The following is a 22,476-nucleotide window of genomic DNA, read 5'->3' on the forward strand; positions in this document are numbered from 1 at the left end:
TTGAAATAAAGCTGTGGATAAAGACACGTCTCTCCAGCACAGTGTTTGTTTTTAAGAGAAGGTGAAGAACTAATGAGAACATTTGTAGTTTGACACTGACACAGAGTGAGAGGAAAAGTGAAATAAATAAAAGAAAAACTGATTACATACTTTTTACGTCAAACAGTGTCTGTGTGGGTGTGTTTGTTTGAGGGATATGTACTGTGTGTGTGTGTGTGTGTGTGTGTGTGTGTGTGATTGTGTGTGTAAATGCATCCAATCAAATTATGACACATTCACTTTGTTAATGTTTGTGTTTGCCAGTTTGGATACCTACAAGCCTTCATTTACCTGTGTGAGTGAGTGTGTGTGTGTGTCTGGCAGTCACTCATTAGTGTAGACCTGTCTCCCTGAGCTGCCAGTCTCATCCATTGTGTGGGCTGCCTGCAGTCATCCATTTCCCCCACCGCCCTACCTGGCCACATCCATCTCCACTCAGCCAGACACTGTTAAAACTGCGTCACTGCTGTATGTGTGTGTGTGTGTGTGTGTGTGTGTGTGTGTGTGTGTGTGTGTGTGTGTGAGTAAGAGGGAGAAAGAGAGAGAACGAAAGAGAGAGAATGTATTTGTCTTGGCTTGTTTGTGTGTGCTTTTGACTGACAACATGGCAGCCATGAGTCAGTGCAGGCCTGATAGTCTTTGTATATCCTTCTGTCCTTTGCTTTGACTGTTTATCTGTCTGCTGCCTTGAGGTTTGTGCTTTTGCATTTAGAGGTCGTTGCAGGTGACCACATTATTCAGGTTTAAAAATTCAGCTACCACTATTACTATTAAGGTCACAAGTCCATACATTTGTCCATTTTCCACTGCTTATCTGCTCTGTGTCTTGGTGGCGCCAGACTGAGCAAGGTAGCCCAGATGTCCTTCTCCCTTTTCTCTTGCCAAGTCCTCCAGCTCTTCCAGGGAAATCCCAGGGGCATTCCCTGTAATCCGTCCAACGTGTTCTTGGCTGTTCCAAAAATGCCACCAGAGGGAGGCGTCGTCCTCCTCTGCATAGAGCAATGGCTTTCTCCCAACCAGAGGTGAGCAACCCAGCATTTTCTGGCAGGTGCCATTCCCACAAATCACAACAATAAAACAAATGAGGGAGGCCAACCATGTGCCATGGAGAGCTAAACGTATACAAGTTTTTGTTTCAACCAATCACTTCAGCTGGTGATTTGACTGATGACTTTTTTTCCTTCTACTTGAAGGACTGCTAATTAATGGAGTGGACTCTTTGGTTGGGAGAAAAACTCTTCCTGGCATATCTCTGGCCAACTCTGGCTTCAAGGCTTTATTGTGGTGATTTTTATTTCTGTGTTCTTAAAGACATTAGGGATATTATTTATGGCTATTACTGTCTTAGTCATCAGGCACACAATGTTGCATTGAGTGTGCATAATGAAGCACTGTAATGCATTTGTGTATGTCAACTACAGCCTGAGAATTGTTGTTGATTAAATGCATCATGTATTTCAGAAACCCTTTCTCAAAATGATACTTACTATCACAAAGCACTCTTACTTTCTACAAAGTACAGGTGTAACACATACACTGGTACAATGTCAGTTAACAGAGTGGATGAGATTACATCTTCATTAAAAATAAATGGCCCCATATTAACAAGCCAATATATGACGCCTGTTTGATCCAATTTACTGCATCAAGTACCATGTCTTTTTCATTACGGGTTTCCCTACAACTTCAACAACAGAGTACTCATGATACAGTACACTGCAATTTAACACCACTTAAATGAAAAACAAATACACAAAAAAACATGAATTCTACATAACCAGGCCTGCACTTTGATGAGAACTGCGACTGATGAGAACATGCATAAAGCTGCTCTCTCAAATCAAACAGGCCTTTCAGGCTGATATTTACCCAGGGGAAGGGAGGTATTCTGGCCGCTAACATTGAATCATACACTTATTTATGCAGTCATAAAAGACCTCCGCAAAAAAAAAGCTTCAGAAATAATTAGCTTGGAAGTGAAAAAGAGGGAGACAGCTAGAGCGGGAGACAGAGCGAGGGGAAGGGGGATAGGCGGACGCTTGTTGACATTTCTAAGGGTTGGTGCTATCAAAGCCTTGACGCTTGTGATCTGCTCCTCGCTCTGTGTGTTAACATGCAGTCTTGGAGCAGACATACTATCTGCCGGTGCTGCTCGGAATTAAAAATGTAAGGTAAGAATTTGCCTCAAGATCGAGAGGTCCTGCTGACATGGGATGTAATTAATGGAGGAACATGATGGTTTCATTGACTTTCCAGCTTAACACATTAATCGTATTGTTATTTTGTACAGTAAACAAAATAATGCAGTCAAAAACTAGTTGTTCTTTTATTTCAAAATTAAATATAATAATAAATAAGAGCATTCCTTGTTCTCAGAGCAGGTCAAATTTGTCCAAAATCATTACCATTTCTTGTTTAAAAAAGAATAATAATGATAAAACACTGCAGTAATTTAAATTTATTAAGGTAATCACATGGATTCAAGGGCAGACCTTGGTTGCCCCGAGGCAACCTTGCCACTGTGGTGGCCTTGAAAAATTCTGTCCCTGCAGAAATGTTATTCTGCAATTTTTCTGCATGTTGAATATTTTACTCTTGCCATGACTAGTCAGAAAAATCTATGATGGCAATGGCGCAATAAAAAAAAAAACTAGGAGGAAGAATTAGGAGGTACAACTGCCAGTGGGTGGCTGATCACACAGGCCCTCATACAGTGAGGCGATGCTGCCTTTTTTACTGACATGAGAATAGTGACAGAAAAAAACATGAGCATCTATAGGAGCCTGTAGTATATTCTTCTCACATGAATGTTCAGAGAGAGACAAAAAAGAGAGAGTTGTACAGTGAAATAAAAACAAACAGAGAGACAGGAGCGGGAAGGCGGATAGAGCAGAAGGGGAATAAGAATGAACAGAGTTTTCACTGGAACCCTGGGGATGTATGTAATGAGTTGGAGAGTGGCGTGTTTGCCTAGTCTGGTTTACACAGAGAAATGACCCTGTGATACACAATGTCAGGACTTCTCACCACACACACACACACACACACACACACAATAACTGGCAAAGCAGTGATGTTGAAGAAAGGAGTAGGAAAGATTTGCTGTTGTATTTGACAATTTTCACTGAGGTATTCCTACCATGTCGATGAAGTTGTTTAAACTGTGGTGTTGTTTTGATGTGATTATTGTGCGTCATTCTGAAACAAGTCTCACAGGAAGAGGGACACCAAGTTCACACTAAATATTTAACAGGAAAATAAATCACAATGGCAGCCATCTCTGGTGAGTACAACCTGTATGACTACAGCTTATATCAGTTTCCTTCTTTTTGTCTCTTGGTGTCTCCTCTGCCACTTCAAAAGAATTCACATATTGTCTTCCATATTGTCCCAGGGATCCAGTCACTGCAGTGCCTCACAGCAACAGTCCCATTTCAATTCTACAATGCAGAATATAACTGTTATAATTCAACTATTGCCAGTGTTTGCACATGAAGCGTGTTAAAGTTCAGCTGAAACTGGTTCTGACTATTATTAATCTATTCTGTGTCAAGTTCAAAGAAATGAACAGAAATGACTATATTCTGACTATCCTCTGACTCATAAAGAGGGTGGTCAAAATACACCAAAAATACAGTATACAGCAGACCCTGTAAGTCCCACACCAGACTCAGATCTCCCACAAATCAACACCACCACCAGACCACAAATCAACACCACCCCTTGTCCCTCCAGATGAGCACAACAGAGAGAGAAGCCAGGCACCATCATGCTCACAGACTCCAATGGCAAATTCATAAAGGAAGAGAAACTTCTGCCCACTCACAAAGTGGATAAAACATTGTGCCCGAACAGCCAACATGCAATGGATCTGTTGTCAGAGGAGCAGCTGAGATCTCCAAGCTACATCATCATCATCCACACTGGCTCCAACAACCTAATGAGTCACTCAGAAGAGTGATAAAGCCTCCAACACCTTCTCCAACAGCAGAATGGTCATGTCAATCCTGCTACAAAGCAAAGACTTGCGCCCTGACACCATCCACAGGATCAACAGCCCTGAGGCCAAGGGTCCACATGGACCACCAACCCCCCATGGATGTCAGCTGTCTCTACGACCTTGTCCATGTGTATAAAAAAAAACAGTCCCCATCTTCACCTGGACACTGAAAGACATTGTTCTCTACCTGGAATCCACTCCCCGCAGAAGGAGCAGCTTAGCCCACAAGCCCCTAAGACCAACCCTCTAGACCATCACCTAGACATCTTCCTCCAGACCATGTCTTTCTAAGACCCCACCAGGGCAACTACGATCCCCTTCAAGCCAGACCAGACCCACTCCTGCCCAAGCAACAGGAACTACCCCCTGGTCCACTGAGTTATGCAATGAGGGGAGCAGCAGGTCCAACCCTCACCACCACCCCTGTCTCTGTGCCCACCGCCACACAACCGGCTAGCCATAGAGACTGGCAGACACAGACAGACCTTGTAGCTAAGACAAGACAGGTTGGCTGTGTCAACTCTGTCCACAGAGACAGGTGGAGACAGAGCAACAATGTAGCACATCATTGATTCAATCTCTGACCAGACTAAAACGCAATATCTACTTGGAGAAAAAAGGGTCAGCACCATAGAAACAGCAAGATATGTCAGTACATGTCAAAATGTGAGAGACAAGCAGCACATCCCACATTTACTGTTTGGTATCAATATATTGTTGTTAATTGTTTCGTTATTGATCCTAAACGAACATTAATTACTTTAGTAGGCCTAAGATACAATGATTGTCCTCCTGACATTCATACCAATAAAGCATATTGAATTGAATTCCGAAAAGCTCCATCACAGGCTAAGCAACAAAATTTGTCTAAGTAAGTTAATGAATTCTTTAAAACTGCTTGGAAAACATTGAACTGGTTAGTTTTAACAGCTGATATATGGAACTCAAATGTGTGCCCTATTTCGTCATTAACTCTGACTGCACAGTAGACTGACTTAAGATTCACAGCACACGGTTAACAGTTTCATGGCTCACAAAGCAGGAAATCCATTGTAGCAGCAATGGAGGCGATGTTAATGAATTACAAATTTAGGAGTAAAATTCTTTTCATTTTAATCGGTGCCAATTGCATTTGAATGGCTTAATATCTTAGTAGATCTTTAAGACTGTGTGTATTAATTGATCCCATAAGTAGTCTTGGTCAGAAGTAAAAGTTTTACCAAGGTACCTGTAGGACTGAAAACTATTAACATATGACCATGTCTGCAAGAGGATTTCACTTTTCCTAAACTACAAGTCAGGGTGAAATATGGAAACATTTCATCCAATAAACACAAAGCAATATATCATGTCTCTTTGTGAAAAGCCTCTTGAGAAAGTTGTCCAGGCCAGCTACACAGCACATTGTTTGATATTTTGCCACGGTATTACAGAAGTATCATATTTTGATATGCCATTTTGAGTATAGTAGTAACAGTTCCAAGTCAAAACATGTGACACTGTTGCAACACTGTACATACATGAAGAAGAGGAGCAGATCTGAAAAGCAAGCAGACATAATGAGGAGAAAGTGATATAGGAGGGTATAATAAGGGGGATATGTGAACATAAAACAGGGTAAGAAAAAAAACATTCTGCGGCATCAGAGCCCTGCATGTGTAGTAACTCTGATGAATCTGCTCATTAGTATGACTCTCAGGGCAGATCACTCTATTAATAATATACGGCTGTGATGGCGGACATGACAGAGAGGGAGGGCCACAGAGATGTTGCCTCAGAGAGAGGAGCCCTGTGACTTGCAAGAGCCCTGACAGCCCTGTAAGACCCTGCATGAGTGGATGCATCCATGATAAATGGTAATGAAATCATTTGCAGGAAAGATATTTCAAGACTGGAACAACTTATTATGAACCCTACATGTGGAAATGTTGACCGTGTTAGTGTCCCTATTCACCGTGTTGGCTTTGTGTAGGACACTTTGTGTTTGTGTGTGCATGAACCCATGGGCACCTGATTGGTCATGGTTCCATATTTGTGTCCCTACAAGCTGTAGCCAATTATTGGAAACCCTAAACAATACACACTTGAGACACACAGTAACACTAGTAAATAATAGATCATCATATCTACCCTTTATGAATTATACATGTCCCCTTGTTGACAACTGTTCACAGCGGGCATATACAGTATTTATTCATGTGTATATAGCTGATCTCTGTCCTTTTCCGCAAAGTAATTGGTGTGATTAATACCATAACAAGTCAATATTTGTGTTAAACAGCATGGGAAATTTGTCAGCATGACAAGAATTAATGCATGCTTTGATTGCCTTTGGTATAAAAAAGGCATTTTATATGGTACGATCATAACCGTGTCCCAAAGTTTAATTGATAGTTTAATATTTTCTAGTGGAAACTGACTGGAGCACTGCCTGCCTCTGATTTTGCCAAAATTGGCAACAAAAATATTTGTCAAAGATATTAAATCTGGGACTGCAGTGCATGCTAAGTCATTTTCATTCTGCTTCTCTTGGCTTTTTAACCTATTCTGTACTCATAGTATCTGACCGTTTTATCAGCCATCTATCAAATGTAGCATGTTTGGAGACATTATTACATCATTTGATATATACAGCAGTTTATATTACCAGGCCCTGTAGTTAATAACTTTAATTAATTAATAAATAAATACAAGAAAAAATATTTATGGGCTTATAAAAGGTGTTGTTAGGATTGTTCGTCAGGGATGTTGATTTAACTCTGGTGATTTGTGAACGTTTCATAGACAGACAGAGAAAGACAGACAATTAGTAGGTATGTCTGTCACCTATTAATATTGACAACTAGATTAAAACTAATTGTAATGCACTTCTAAATCCATGATCCTGTAATACTTAGTTCCCTGCGCTCCATACCTCCCCCACCAAAATCCGGCAAGACTTTGAATTATTTACTTCAGTTCTCCAGAGGGGTTGAAAATGGGCACCACAGTCTGTTGTTGAATCCTCCACACACACCAGCACATACCCTCAGACACTTTGCCAAACCTCCAAGCCTACTAGCCTTCTACTAAAGACTAACATAAACATTTTTTTTTCACTATAAAAACAATGTGGTAATTCAATTGGCCCTTTATTTTCTCAAACATATTATACAAGGGGGCAGGGGTGGTTCAGTAGTTGTGTGTGTAATCCAAACCCAACACAAGTATCCATATAGTAAGATTTCAAAAGGGGAGAGGATGCAAGGTACGCTGCAATAATACGACACAAATGTGCATGAGAGAAATTTATAGTGCTGTTATATGCATACAATAGCAAAACAGATGTAGTAAGAAGAGAAATAATGTTGTCATTACTAACCATGGAAAGAGTGACATGGATGGGAGGAAAAAGAGGGACAAAGGATGTGTTATAGGAGAAATTGCAGTATGTGGATCAATACAAAAGGTCATTCAACAAAACTAAAAAAACGACAAATTAAAGTTTCAATCTTGTGAGCTTTGCCAAATACCAGCAAAGTATTACAATGCACTCATGAAATATCAAGCAATGGCTCCACAGTCTGCAGTACAGATGCACATGGGCTTCAGTGGCTCTCTAACTCTCCAAATCATCACATATTATTGATTCAGATAATTGGTGCAACAGTCAGTCAAAGCTGCAAAAAAGCTGCAAAATGATTCACTGATAAACAAGCTGCTGAGATATCAAAATGATCCATCAACATGAAAAACAACCCTTTACTAATCTGGCAACTGAGACCCAACCAAGCCAAGGACTAATCAGCAAACAAAACGACCTGACCAGTCAGTTAGCTAATAAATAAACCAACAGCATCAACCAAACAAGCATACAGCCTGTGATACAACTAATGAAACAGCATTTTCCACCCTTACCTTGGCAATCTGGACACACCAATTGAGCAACAGCTGGGATCCAATGTTGTCCTTGTGCTCGTGGACATAGTCGAGCAGGCACCCATGAGGCATCAGTTGTGTGACCAGCTGGATGGTGGGACTCAGGCAGACACCCAGCAGGCGGACCAGGTGGGGGTGCTCCATGCTAGCCATGATCAGGGCCTCCTGAATGAGACAGATATACACTCAGGCATGTGGGGGGAAGGGGTGGGGGTGGAGGCTGTCATTTGTAATAGTATGTCAACAAGTTCTACAATGTTGTTCACCTTAGGCATCAGTTTTAGCGAAAAACAAACATAAAATCATTGCTCTGTTATTTTTATGAGCTTGACTGTTCATGTAGAATGGAACTCCTTTGACAGCAACTCCTTTAAAGCTAAGAAGCAGAGAATGTTTTGCTGGCAGACAATATCCCAATCATTATTTGTACATGGGCCCTTAATATTTTTTTACTGGGTACCTCTATTATCTCCCCAAAAATCCAACAAAAAAGAAAAAAAAAAAAAGAAAAGAAATGTAAAGTTCATGTTTAAAATATACTGTAAGCCATTCGTGGGGATCTTTAGTTTCGGTCAACATTATTTATTCCCATCCACCGTCCTCTATTCTCAGAAAAATCACAACTTTCTGAGCTGCAAAGTGGTGTGAGGCAGGGTGATCCTCTTTCTTCTCTCCTTTTTGATTTTGCTTTAGAGCCTCTTGCAATAGCAATTATAAATCAACCAGGTATTCATCATGTAAAATGTGTGGTGTGGTGATGTTGTAAGCCTTGAGAACACATAAGCTGACAATTTATTGAATTGTTTAATTGATTCAGTAGTTTCAGTTCCCAACCTCCTGAACTACAGCGCATTCAGAACGTGTTCAGACCTCTTCACCTTTTTCACATTTTGTTATGCAGCAGCCTTATTCTGAAATAAAAACAAAATATCTATTGTTCCCCTCATCAATCTACACTCAATACCCTATTACACTCAAGAAAGTAAAAATTGAATTTTAGAAATTTTTGCAAATTTATCAAAAAGGAAAAACTGAAATATCACATTGGCATAAGTATTCAGAGCCTTTGCTCAGAAGAGGCCTGCAGAGCTCAGAGACAGGGTTGTGTCGAGGCACAGGTCTGGGAAAGGCTACAAAAGACTTCTGCTGCATTGAAGGTTCCCAAGAGCACAGTGGCCTACATCATTCTTAAAAGTAAGAAGTGTGGAACAACCAGAAGTCTTTCTAGAGCTGGCCACTCAGCTAAACTGAGCAATCAAGGGAGAGGGCTCTTGGTAAGAGAGGTGACCAAGAACCTGATGGTCACCCTGGCTGAGCTCTACAGATCCTGTGTCAAGATGGGAGAAACTTCATGAATATTTGGGCCAAATGTCTCGGCATACACTCCTATAGCATTCAAGCACGGATGGATAGAGTGTTCCTGGACTGGAGGAGGAGGAGACTGTGTTGCGACTCACATCTCTACATAGATTTTGCCTCACAAATTTGCCTCATTCCTTCAGCTCCAAAGTAAATATCACCTTCCTCAATCAAATTTCTATCACTATCTCCACTTCAAATGTGAAGCAAACCAAAGAGCCACATTTTCTATCTTTTACTTCTCTCACTCTAAACATTGAATCTCCTGCCTCATCACTGCTTTTATGGTACTAGTCATTGCAGGGAGAACTGAGCTGAAGGCGTACCAGTGTCAGATGAACTGTGGGAGGAAGGCCTGGCCAGTATGCAGAGCTGTACTATCAATTGTAGATATAGAGTAACAGTCTGCATTACTCTGAAACTTAACTTAGTAAGATATTTGAATTAGTTTCTCCCATGTGTGATAGATATAGTACAGCTGAGGGACCACTATCACACTTATTCTGGCACTGTCCAGTACTAGGTAATTTCTACTGTGACATATTTCATTGGTTTTCCAAACAATATGGAACTAACATCCAGCCAGACTGTATGGTTGGCATGGTTGCAACAAAAAAAGTAGTATTGCTAAACTGTAAGTCTCAATTGTCCCCATGTTTTAGGAGGTGGCTCAACAAGATACTTTCTGTTGCCAAGATTCATTATAGCAAATGGAATTCACAAAACTATTTCCAGAAGGTGTGGGAGCCATTTCAGACAATGCTCAATGAGACCTATATAACTCATGTGTTTTGCTGTTATGTTGTATCTTTATTCTGTGCAAACTGCAGACCCCTGGACTTTCATTGATTTTCCTAGGAAGGGGCAGTCTCCTATTTTATTTTATTATTAATTTTATTTACCTATTTATCGCTGTCAATCTGCAGCTATGGATGGTTCTTGTGAGTTCTGGATTTGACTCCCCTCTCGCCCATTTACTTAAAACCACTTTTACTTGGGGTAACATGGTTAAAACTGAGGTTCTCTGCATTAAAAAAACAATACAAGGCTAATTTTTTGATAACTTTGTCAGTTACCTTGTTACTATCTAGTCACTATCTGTTCCTATTTTCATATTCAGTACAAGATAAAACTATGTATGCAGATGAGTACCGTATATTGTTATATTGTACCAACAGGTGGTGTTTCAGTTGAGTAAAAGAACAAATAACAGAAAAGGTTCAAAGACTTAAAAGACTGGTAGAGAGTCCATCATGTTTACAAGTGTTGACTGAACTATCAAAGATCATAGGACCCGTTATTCTGTTTAAGGCTGAAGTTTCTCTTGCAGCGAGCAGCAAGGTTCCTGTAAGTCAGAAACAGTAGATTTCTATTCAAAACCTCAACATCAAAGTGACTCCCTGCTTCACAAGACTGTCAGCATTCTTTGTAGCAAACTAGTGTAGTAAAAACATCAAGGTGAGATTTCTGTAAACCACGTGTCTGTGTCCTAAATACAACATACAATAAGAGTTGTAACATACTAAGTTTGGTTTAATATATTGCTATTATAGAATATGCTACTGAATAGAATACATGCATATGCTCCAGTACTTATTTATGGAGCTTTGAACCCACTTGTAGTGTCAACACCTATACGTATGAAAAACAAGAGCAAATATTACATATTAGTTTGCAGTACTAAGCATCATGAACTCAAACACACACAACTAATTTCTCAAATGCTACAGAAAAGCTACCAAAGATAGAAATAGACCTACATCTATTCTGTGTAAGTATGCAACACACGCACACACACACACGCACGCACGCACGCACGCACGCACGCACGCACGCACGCACGCACGCACACACACACACACACACACACACAAAGCATTATTACTGCCAGGGTTATGGGTTAATGTGACAATTCATCATAAGATAGATAGCTGTGCAGCAAAAACCCACAACCCACAAAAGGTGTTGGTGGTTGTGTGTGCATATATGTTGTGGGGAGACAGAAATACTGTGTGTAGCGCTCCACTGAACATCGACAGAGAAATACAACCACAACACAGCCTAAACTTTGCATAATCAGACCCCTGCTCATCGGGTGATGGCAGCAGATACTGTGAGGACGATGGTAATTCAGGACAAAGTCTGTGAGAGACTGCTGTTTGACTGCATAGGCAGGATCCATTTCAAGTAAATCTGGGCGACTTCAGTGTTCATCTGCCACTGATTTGTGGTATCCTAAGATGCCTTAACTGTTGATTACTGTACTTAACACTCAGCAGGTAAGATTTAAGTCAGCTTGGTTCCATTTCCGTTGCTTTGTCTGAATTGTTATTGGTATACTAACTGAAGAGGACAGGCACTTTGGAATTATGTGCAAAGATTATACAGTGAAGCCACTAAGTAGGGGGGGCAGGTCTGTGCTGTTGGTGTGCTGGTATGTGCACTGTATGAAAGAGAGAACAAGAGTCTGTGTGTCTGTGTATACGTGTGTGTTTAGTAAGAATCTATTCAAATGTGGATACTTGGCTAAAAATGTCTGCCACTGGTGTCATCAATAACAAGGGTTTTCTGAATTTTACATAGAGAACCTTTAAATCAAGTGGAATTAAGTTATTATCAATCTGTTATCTTGAGTAATCAAATCAGATACACCTGTATTACACCGATATCCAAAACGCATGAAATGCCACTAACTTAGTTTGAGGTTATTAGATATAACAGACAGATATAACAGGCACCAAATGTGAAAGGGACAAATTGTTTCCTTAAGGAACTGTAGGATATTGTAGTGATATTGTTATAGCTATTCTTTATGTGAAGTACTGTGTAACTTTCTGCGTTGAATAAAGTTCATGATCATAATTTATAAATGTGTTTTGTATTTTTTAAATTGATTTTCTTTTTGGTGAGTTCTCATCTGCTTCATACTCATAGAGAATAATAACTGAGCCAAACATTAATGAATAGAACAAAAGATTATCCACCTCATACACATGGGGACGAGCGTCACTGAATGCAATTTTCCAAGGCCAAACCACAAGGGTTTATCCCGCTTCAGTGAAAACAAGCCTTGAGCAGAAGTTTAGTTTTCAAAAGGAATAACATACTGTAGCCTGTCCTGTCTGCCCCAAGCCACTATTATGATTACATACACACACAAACATGCATACATGTACATGCATGACAATCCTGCAGGGTACTGACACCCTGTCTTCTCAGTAGGCACTGGCTGAAGGGAGGCAGTGTTCACACTGTGTTGCTGGGCTAAACACTTTTACCCATTTCATTGAAGGATTCATAAAAGGAGAATTTTTCCTCCTTTGGGTGCTCTACAGGTAAAGAGTGTGAAACAGACACACACACACACACACACACACACACAGAAACTCAAAGACAATCAATCCTCAATGACATTCTTCAAACAGTCAGTGGCAAGTGAGTGTGGCCTGCAGCTAGAAGGTAACCAGTCAGAATTCCCAGTCCAGCTGGGAAAATAAAGCAGGTTAAAGTAAATGAATGGCACTGATTTCTCCCTGTAGCTTCCACTGATCTTCCCTGGTGCAGACGCTCAGCTTCCATCTGCTCAGCAGTCAGTACAAAAAAACTGTGGAACTGGATGAATGTGAAGGAAGGTATCAGTGGAAAATAAGATGGCCCTTAAATTTACTGTGAGAAGAAGACAATAAACCAATCAAAGATCAACAAATTAACTTTGTATTAGTGTTTAACAACTTTCATCATTGGTTTTAGTTTATCATGCTGAGCCAATCACAGTCTCTGTCTCTCCTGCTGTTTCCTTTTAGATTAGTTAAGTCATCAGTTACATGTGGTATATCTTATTTAAAACTTTGTATTAGTGTTTAACAACTTTCATCATTGGTTTTAGTTTATCTTGCTGAGCCAATCACAGTCTCTGTCTCTCCTGCTGTTTACTTTTAGAGTAGTTGAGTCATCAGTTACATGTGGTATATCTTATTTAAAAGTCAGTTACATTGTAAAATTAACATCAGCAGTGTTATCTGACACTATCATCACCACATTCACATGCAGATGTCCATCCAGTGCCTACGTCAGCTATCAGTCAGAGATCAGTCACTTTTCCTCTTTGTCTCATAAGCATTGTATCTCTATCTCTCTTTTGTCTCTCTGCATGTTGTCCTTTCATTGCTGATATCTGGTTCTCTGATTGTCAAACATGCCCCCAAAGCACACAGAACATATAATTAAACGCATGTAGGATATTCATCAAAGACGTCTTGATAAAAATAGAAATGCTAACACTCCAAAAACTCTTCCTTTTAGACTGTCAAACTTAGTGCAAAACATGAGTGCAATTGGGTCGCTTTCCGTGTGTGTGTGTGTGTGTGTGTGTGTGTGTGTGTGTGTGTGTGTTTCTGCGTCTGCATGTGTACGTGTGTTGAGGGGGGTTATTTCATCTGCATTGCATCATCATGGGGTAATAATTTTGAATTTTTTCACTTTTCCTTTCGAAATGAGCCGAGTTGTGAATGTTTTATAAATTGGCCTTGTGCACTGTGCTGGGAGCCTGTGGCATTGTGTGTGTGTGTATGTGTGTGTACATGGGTGTATGGTAGGGGTCCTAGGGGCCCCTGATGATTTCTATTCTGGAGTCCATGGGATGTAAGCTTAGTTCTTAATGCTTCATTTCACCAACGGAGCTGATGTGTAACTTGCTCTTTCTTTTAGAATCAATGACGTGTGGCGTCAGTACACTGGTGACTGTTTTCAATCCACTCCCAACACTTACCAATGAGTCACAGTTGCAACAGTGGCCTGATAGGTTGTATATGAATACTGGAATTGTCCAGCACATGCTATCAGAATATTGTGAGCTTGACTGACACGGTGAGACACTTCTACATCAGAAAATATAAACTGAGAAACCAGCTCATGTCTCTACTACTTGACTTTACACTGTAGCAAACAGTTTTCAGCCAACAGAAAACTCATGAGGGAAAATACAATTAAAAATTGGAACTGATTGTTTTCAAGATACTCACGTCCATGAACTCCACGTTAGCCTTGGGTCCGGTGGCCTCATTTAGGATTTTAATGGCTACTGGAATCTTCACCGTTTCACCCTCTGGGACCCATATACCCTGAAGAAACACACACACAAACAGATAATGAGTCAGAACGCAAAGTCACGCAACTCCCACTCACCAACATTTTATTAAAGAAAGGTGTTGTAGGGCTGAGATTAGGAATCTCAATGAATATTCTGAGAATTTTCACCCTGAATTCTACTTAAATTCAAATTACAAACTTAATAGCCATTTGTCAGATTCTCACTGGCAGAATATCAGGGACCACTCCATGCTGTATGATTAAAGGTTATTTTGCCCTTCAAAAATGACTTGAGCAAAACAATTGAATCATCAACGTGAACTATCTAATTTCAGGTGGGATTAAAGTGATTTAGCAGAGGAAGAGAAAACAAGTGCCTCTCAACTTTTTTAAAAATGTTTCCAATATGTTCCACCTTGGTACAGCTCTAATGTGACTACATATCCCCAGTGACCACAGGCCCAACACCTTCACTCACAGACTTAAAACACCTGCTCTCTCAAAGCTGTAATTTTCAAGTCATAGCTCTTTTTGATAGGCTGTCTTTCACTTTTGTTAATAATTATTATTTAGCACAATGAACAACCGTTTTTTTTCTCAATTAAACTGCACTCCCAGTCTGTAGTATTGCCTATTTATTTCATAACTTATAACATTGTTTTAGGTTGGTAAACCCCCCAGTGTTTACACAGTATTTCACACCTCACTGCTTGCTGTAGTAAATTTAGTGAACAATGCACCTCACCATTATGCTGTAGCTTGGACCCTTTCTGAATTGCCTTGAATTGGGTGCTACAAAACAATATGACATGTTACTGGTGTTGCTGAATGTGACATGCAGATCAACAGCTCCCAATCTCAGCACATTGTTTTCTTCATCAGCAAGATCAGCTGCTCAACTGACACTGAGATTGAAAAAGTCCTGGGGTCTAACAAATAATGGTTAAAAATGTGCTGATTGCTAGTTAAAGGTAGCCTGTGAAGTAATCATCAGCAACAACCAACACCTCTGGGGTGGTGTGAAATTATATTGTCGTACTTTTATTGAACAAATACGACCAGTTTCTAAGATAAATTCATATACACATATCATAACCATCAGTCTGTCTGAAGTAGAAGCTGACGTTAGCATGTCTGACGTGTAATTACGAAGATATCCGTAGACGAGCTCGGGGTATGTTATATTTTTATTTTCCAACTCATTCACTCTTCACCAACGATGATTTAGGCATTGGATTTAAACACTTTAGGTCTCTGGAGACGCCCCTTTCTGCAGACCAGAACCATCCCCCTTTTCCCATAGAAATGGCTTGCCATGAGGTATCTTGCTCCGCCATGTAAAATCTTTGTAAACAGGGACCTGCTTATCAAAACATTGCACCATTAGAGCTCAGAAACTCTACAGGGTACCTTTAAGTGCGGTACATTGTGTAACACAGAAGTCATATTTTAGTATTTTGGTGAAAAGAGAGCTAAGCTACACAGCAAAACACTCAATTTACAAGTTAACCTGAATGCTGAACCTCAACATTACCCATGACCTGTGGATTGTGCCTGAAATAATAAGATCATGCAGTCAAGCTGCTGAAGTGAGGTCTCTCAGCTCACTGCCTGGCAGGATCTCATCATCACACCACTGTTTCTCCACTCTGAGATGATCCATTGAAAATCCATGATTTGCCTTGTGACAATCAGGATAACTTTAGGTCCTAGGGCTCACCTGTGAGGGTTTTTTTTTGCCTGGAGATTCCCCAGGGTAATATGCAAGATATTGCTTTGAAAAAGAACATCTGCGCTCATGTTACCATACCTCTGACCCAGAAATGTGCTTTAATGTGAATGGTTGATCCACAAAATGACCAGTGATGATTTCAGCGAAAGAGAGTCTGTTCTTTCTAATTTCACCACTTTTCTTTTCTAGCTCTCCCCATCACATCATCACACTGGTGGTGACCTCAGCTACATCTTATTTCAGTTTGACCGCAGGGGTCTCAATGTATGCTATTACTTTTCATCCCCCTGCCTCCAGCCTTCCATCTAATTTCCTGTCATTAATTGTCTTGCAATCCATCTCTCTTGTCCTCCTCTTTTTTCCAGCCCTTTCATCCTGATCTCAAGTTTAGGAGTATATTCCTTTATTGGTCAAGAATCAACTTAAACCCCTGCAAACAGTTAGTATTATTTTATTTGTGTTTTACCTTGTAAACAGTCCCAAAGGCCCCGGAGCCGAGGATCTTGACCCGTTTGAGTTCTGTCTCTTTCAGGATACGAAGCTGGGCTTGGTTCGGTGCTGTTCCACTGGGCGTTAAAGGTTCCACCAGCTAAAAACACATCCAGTAACACAGCAATCATTCAATCAGAGGGTACTGTAACCCAAACCCAATAACACAAACTCCCAACTATAACATTTATCATACCTAACTTACCTCAATTAAGCAAAAAAGTACCTTTCCCACAGACTGTTTCTAATTTTCACTGTTCACAAGTCTGTTCCTTGAACCAGTGAAAAAAAGGCAATTTCTAGTAAACTGTGACATAATTTCCAAGAACTCATGCTGTGAAACTCAACTTTTATCATAAAGCAAAAACAATTACCATGCAGTTACCTAAAGTTATGAGTAAAAAGAATGTTCCTTCCATGGCATGTTTCCAACAATACAAATCTAGACTCTGGAGTTCCATTACTGTTTCAGTATCAAGGATGAAAGATTTAAGCAGAAGAGAGAGATGAGATAGGTGGACCAAGAGTGAGAGAAAGTGAGAGAAAAGAGGTGGGGGATGTGGATTATTGCACAGCTAGAAAAGGAGTTGACACTTTTGTTGTCTCATTACTGCTCAAGTGGAGGAACGAGCAGATGAAATAGCTAGTGAGAGAGAAAGATTATGTGTGGGGAGGGAGGGAGGGAGGGAGGGAGAAAGATGTGGAGTGGGAGAGGAACTGTGACGGCAACAACAACAATAAGACAGCGATGGAGAAGAGAGCAGCTGAATTAGTCAGAGGATGCAAAAGTGTAAGGGAGGGAGCAATATAAGGAGAATTAGGAAAAGAGTGGAAGATTAGAGAGGGAGGGAGGGAGGGAGGGAGGAGAGAGAGGAAAACGGAGCATGAGTGTAAATCAGCCTGGCTGTGGTCGGCAGCTTCTGTCCCTCTGGCTCATGGTTACCATTTGATTAAAAACAATAGTCATTCTTCATTTAAATGGAATAACAAATCAGCTTCTGCAGGGTGGAAACAAGAAGGGTGTGGGGGGTGGGGGGGCACACACCGCATAAACAAACACACACAAAACAATACAGATGTCTTAAGAAGTATCCATCCAAACACACACATATACACAATACAATATGCTATTCCTCTGTGTGGGGAGCTGTCCAGCGTTAGTGGTGCTGAAGATGTTGAGGCTGGGTACGAGCCACAGTGCAGCAAATAGGAGCTGTCCACCTTCTCACTCTACACTGTAGTGCTGAAACCAAAGCAAAACTGTGTAGTCACACAAACTGTTTGTTTGCTAAATACCATGCTGCAGCTGAAACACACAAGACATCACTCAGACATGCTGCTCTGGCATGTGCAAATCAGACATGCTTAAGAAGAGCAACATGAAAAATTACCACTTTTAAAAGGTGAGGTGGTGAAGAGATCTACTGACTCATCTAGTAGATAAATTATAAGTTGTGCTGCATTTTTACTGACAGTGAACGCATGTATGGTTTAATGGGCAGCTGACAAGTGTTCCCTGCAACTAGATGAATGTAGCCTATATAAATGCATATGCATATTTTTTAATAAAGGTTCCCTGTGGTGTTTTTGACATCTAGAAGTGCTATGGAGTTGTTTTCCACTGACCTACAGGTCAACAAGATATGTTGCACTAAGCTAACAACGACAGAGGAGAAGATGACTGCTTGCAAACACAGATGTAAACAATGCTAGATTTAAAATAAAAATGGCTCTGCAAATGTTCTATGAGGGAGAAAATGGATTCATCACACTAATTAGAGCTGATGGATACATACAATGCATTTTGGGGAGTAACTTTTGGTTGTTTACATAAAAACTCCACAAGGCATGTTTAAAATATATAGAGTCTGCAGGATAAAAAAGTAATGTTGGGGTGTGCAAGTGTGACTTCATTTCAAGGAATGTGACTATTAATCAACAAACCTGCAGTGCATTATTTGCTGAAATTAGATGAAATTCATGAAACATTTAAAATGATAAAAGTTGGATTCCTTGGAGCCCCTCAGGGGTCATGTGGTAAGGAAAATGTTTAGGTGAGAAACTGGCTTTAATAAACTGTATGAACAGAAACTGCGTTAGGAGTTCTACCTGCGTGCCCAGAACTACATTGCATCTCACAGACACTGTAATGATTTATATAACAAAGTACTGTTTTTTCATCAATAATGATAAATGATCTGTCCCTAGCATATGAACATTTAGAGTCACTAGTGTTTTAGAAGTAGCATTTCTTTGATATGATTAGTTTGAATTGAAGGTTTCCTTGATTCATCTCTCAGTCTCTTTGTTGTGTATTGGTGTGCTTTAAGAATAGCATTTCAGACAGTTTAACTAAAGTATTAATACAAATTTAGGTTTGAATGCAAAAACAATGCTTTGCTTCCTTTCTTTGCTGTCAAGGGATGGGGCATTATTCAGCAGAACTGACACTAATGCATCCCCCACTATATTAGCTTAGGTCATTATTAAATGTATGAAATTCTCACAGTTGAGCCAAAATAGTCCAAAATATGTGCTAATAAAACCATTTGGTTCATAGACCTCCAGAAAGAAAGTTACAGTGTAGATGCATCATTTGGCTGATATGTTTTTTTATTCCTGGTGAAACCGTCTCCCCTACATTTCCTAGACCAGGTATTAACATGTATGAAATTCATGGTTTGCCGATCCACACACATGGTTTATCACTCCAACCACATGACCCCTGTGCGCATCTGCAGAATTCTCTACTCTCTGAGCAGAAAACCAGGTTTCAGTCACAACATTTTTTTTAAAACATTCACCACTACTTTTGGAGCAGCTGGTAACAGCACTGGCCTGTAAGCGTAGTTATGGAGATTTGTGGAAAGTGGGAAGATGTCTATGCATTAATTGCATAAATACATAAATTAATCATAATATGTTGTTAAAATATTGTTTATGTTTGCTTATGCATAAGTTAACACATTTACAGACATTGTACAGTTGGTTATATATTAAACATTATTGTAGCCGGCATTGTGTCTGACACTGTGTAGGAGACCAACAGCGGCAGTATATGTGAGGGAAATGTAAGTACAATAATGAGCCTTATCTGTGCTATTTTTTCATTATAGAAGCTATGAGCACAGACACTTCTCTCATACTTTGTGCTCTGAAGAGAGAGAAAGCAGTGAAACAAGACCTTATTCGCACTATGGACATACAAGTGCATTAGATGATGTACTCTTCTCATTTCAACACAAAGGAAGAGTGCTTTCTTCTCCACTAATGGTACGGTCCCTTACCTCTTCCTAACAGAAGTGTGCTCTCCACTATACAATGGCAAAGTCAACACCTGAGCCTCAGTTTCTGACACTTTCTCCACCTCTGCAGTCACCATCTGGAAACACAAAGTCTTTTCTCTCTCGTTCAGTCTGACTTTCTCTTGTTTTGAACAGTATGCGTCCTATGCATGTGCACGCACACACACACACACACACACACACACACACACACACACACACACACACACACACTCACATTGCTACACTAGAAACAGACTTGTGAGCATACACACATATGCACACAACAATGACACTGTACAAATTCAGATAATGTCCTCAGGCATTTCTCATGTTTTAATCGTTCTTCTAAAATTAATGGAATATTCATCCTGCAGTCTGTCAGTTACAAATCTGCCACTTTACTCATAAAATCTGTAATTCTTTTGTGATTCTTTTTCATAGAGAAGCTTTTTCTAGTTCTCCTTTCATTCCCTCACCTCCTGTTCTCCACTGTGTTTTCAATGCTTTCAATCTCCTAAACCCTAAAAATTACTTGTTCAACATAACATCATATCAAAAGTCTATATGTATGTGTGGATTGCTACTAGATTTCTTACCATTGTTGCATAAATGTGGACTCAGACTAAAATAATGTCAACTATGTCCTCGGTTTCACATTATCTTTAAGTGCTATAGGCAGCAATTTCTCCTCTTTTTTGATGTGTTTCTTATCTACTGCCCTCCTCACCTCCGTCTCCAGGAAGCGACGAAGGGCTCTCTTCTTCTTTATGTTCTTCCGGCGCACAGACACTGCTACGCTCAGCACCAAGATCACCACCATGAAGAGGCTGCCGATCACCCCCGCTGCGATCAGAGGGGTTCTGAAGACAAGAGAGTGGAGGGGGGAGAAGGAGGAGGAAAATTAGTAAATGGTGCAGACAGAAGAGGATGCAGGCAATGAGAAAGCATGACACATTGTCACTGGGAGGACAGAGATGATGACAGAAGGGAGGTTGAACAGGTTAAATAGGAGTACAGAGGATGAGAACAAAAAGATAGAAGTTGACATCATCACTGCGCAACCGTGTGCACACACACAAATACAAGCAAGCTAATAAACAAACAAACAAGCAAACAAACTTTTCTCCACAGTATATATACAGCCGGTGTGGGTAATCCTTCAAAAATCTCTTCACCTTCAGTTTTTGTCTGTTTTTGTTCAGATTTTTATCTGGTAACCAATCTTCCTCCATGCCCCCTCATTAAAACCAAGGCTGAGATCAAAAACATGGAAATAACCATCAAAGTGAATTCTCAGCACCACACCGACGCTGTCATTTGAAACCAAGACTCTCAGTAATTTTCCTGATATGCTCCCCAAACTGTCTACAGAGCAGCTGCAGAAGTGGGCAGGAAGAGTTACCGCCACCGTTTTTTTTCCTGTAATGAAAAAACCTAATTTGGTCAATGCATATTCTACTCTGCTCTGCCCTAAATCAGTGGAAAATGGCTGTTATTGAGGACTGTATATCACACACTGCAAGGATGCATGCCATAAAATGTTATCACAGTCAACCGGCTTCATGGGAAGTGAAGAAGTCTCTATCTCCCCCACATCTCTCTCTTTGGCTGCACAGGGAGAAAATCACTAGGTTTAGGGCTTATAACATGCAGAGGTAAAGCACTGGTGAGAACTAAAGCCTGACCAATAAATCAGCCAGGTGGATATGTTGGCCAATATTAGCTTGCTGCAGATATGCTAGTACTGATAATTAACATGAGGGATCTATAGATTTGTTTGAGGTAATTTAGATACATAAACTGTCCACCAGCGAACATTGACAATTTTATTTTTCGATGTAAAATGTTCTGCTGAATAATGTAATGGTCACAGTTCATTCAAGAAATAGTTTGAAATAAGCTTCTTTGCTTTCTTATGGAGAGTTAGATGAGAAGTTCAATACCGCTGTCCACTGAATGTCTATCAGTGCCTCTTAAGCTTACTGTCCAGTTAAAAAAAAAAAATCTCTTTGTTAAATCTGTATACACACAGAAATGTAAAAACAACCAGTTCATGGTGACAAAAAAGAGACTCCAGGAAGTCACGGCACCTGGTCAAAAAATAGTCCAGCACACAACCCCTGTAAAACCACAGATGGCTGTTTTTTACACTTTGGTTTTTAGTATGGATTAAACAAATAAGATATAATGTGGTAATTATTGAGCTGCAGAGCTGGTGGTAGGAATTTTTTTTATGTTGGACCGAGCCAGGATAGCTGTTTCTCCCCTTTTCCAGTCTTTATGCTAAGTGAAGCTAACTATTTTCTGGATGTACCTTCATATTTGACAAACAGATAAAAGAGGGAACAATTTAGAGCACATTCATTGACTTCTTTGTCTGAAACCAATACTATGATGTTAGTATTTGTAGGTGTAAACATCCATATCTCATATTCTTCAATAATACCTTGAGAAAAAGACCACTGAAGGCCACTGTTCAAAGTAACTACAAACGTGCCTATTGTCGCTGTAGCGACAAATAGCCACACACACAGTAAGTCAGCAAGAAAGGCCACAGAGGATTT

General features: G+C 40.1%; 1 protein-coding gene across 2 annotated transcripts in view; it reads right to left on the minus strand.

Annotated features, from left to right (window-relative positions):
* LOC139606674 (receptor tyrosine-protein kinase erbB-4-like) overlaps positions 1–22,476 on the minus strand; it is a 298,222-nt gene that overhangs the window by 36,951 nt on the left and 238,795 nt on the right. Inside the window, exons 17-20 of one of the 2 annotated variants that reach the window (XM_071459072.1) lie at positions 20,640–20,772; positions 16,603–16,725; positions 14,338–14,436; positions 7,937–8,119 (exon numbers count right to left, since the gene is read on the minus strand). In XM_071459072.1, the coding sequence (XP_071315173.1) occupies positions 7,937–8,119; positions 14,338–14,436; positions 16,603–16,725; positions 20,640–20,772 (538 nt within the window). Of the gene's footprint in view, positions 1–7,936; positions 8,123–14,337; positions 14,437–16,602; positions 16,726–20,639; positions 20,773–22,476 lie in introns of both variants that reach the window. The other variant, XM_071458981.1, reaches the window with a different exon arrangement.

Source organism: Trachinotus anak, unplaced genomic scaffold (genome assembly GCF_046630095.1).
Source record: "Trachinotus anak isolate AG129_WGS33_773 ecotype Australia unplaced genomic scaffold, CSIRO_AGI_Tana_v1 ptg000001l, whole genome shotgun sequence".
Classification (NCBI taxonomy): Eukaryota; Metazoa; Chordata; class Actinopteri; order Carangiformes; family Carangidae; genus Trachinotus; species Trachinotus anak.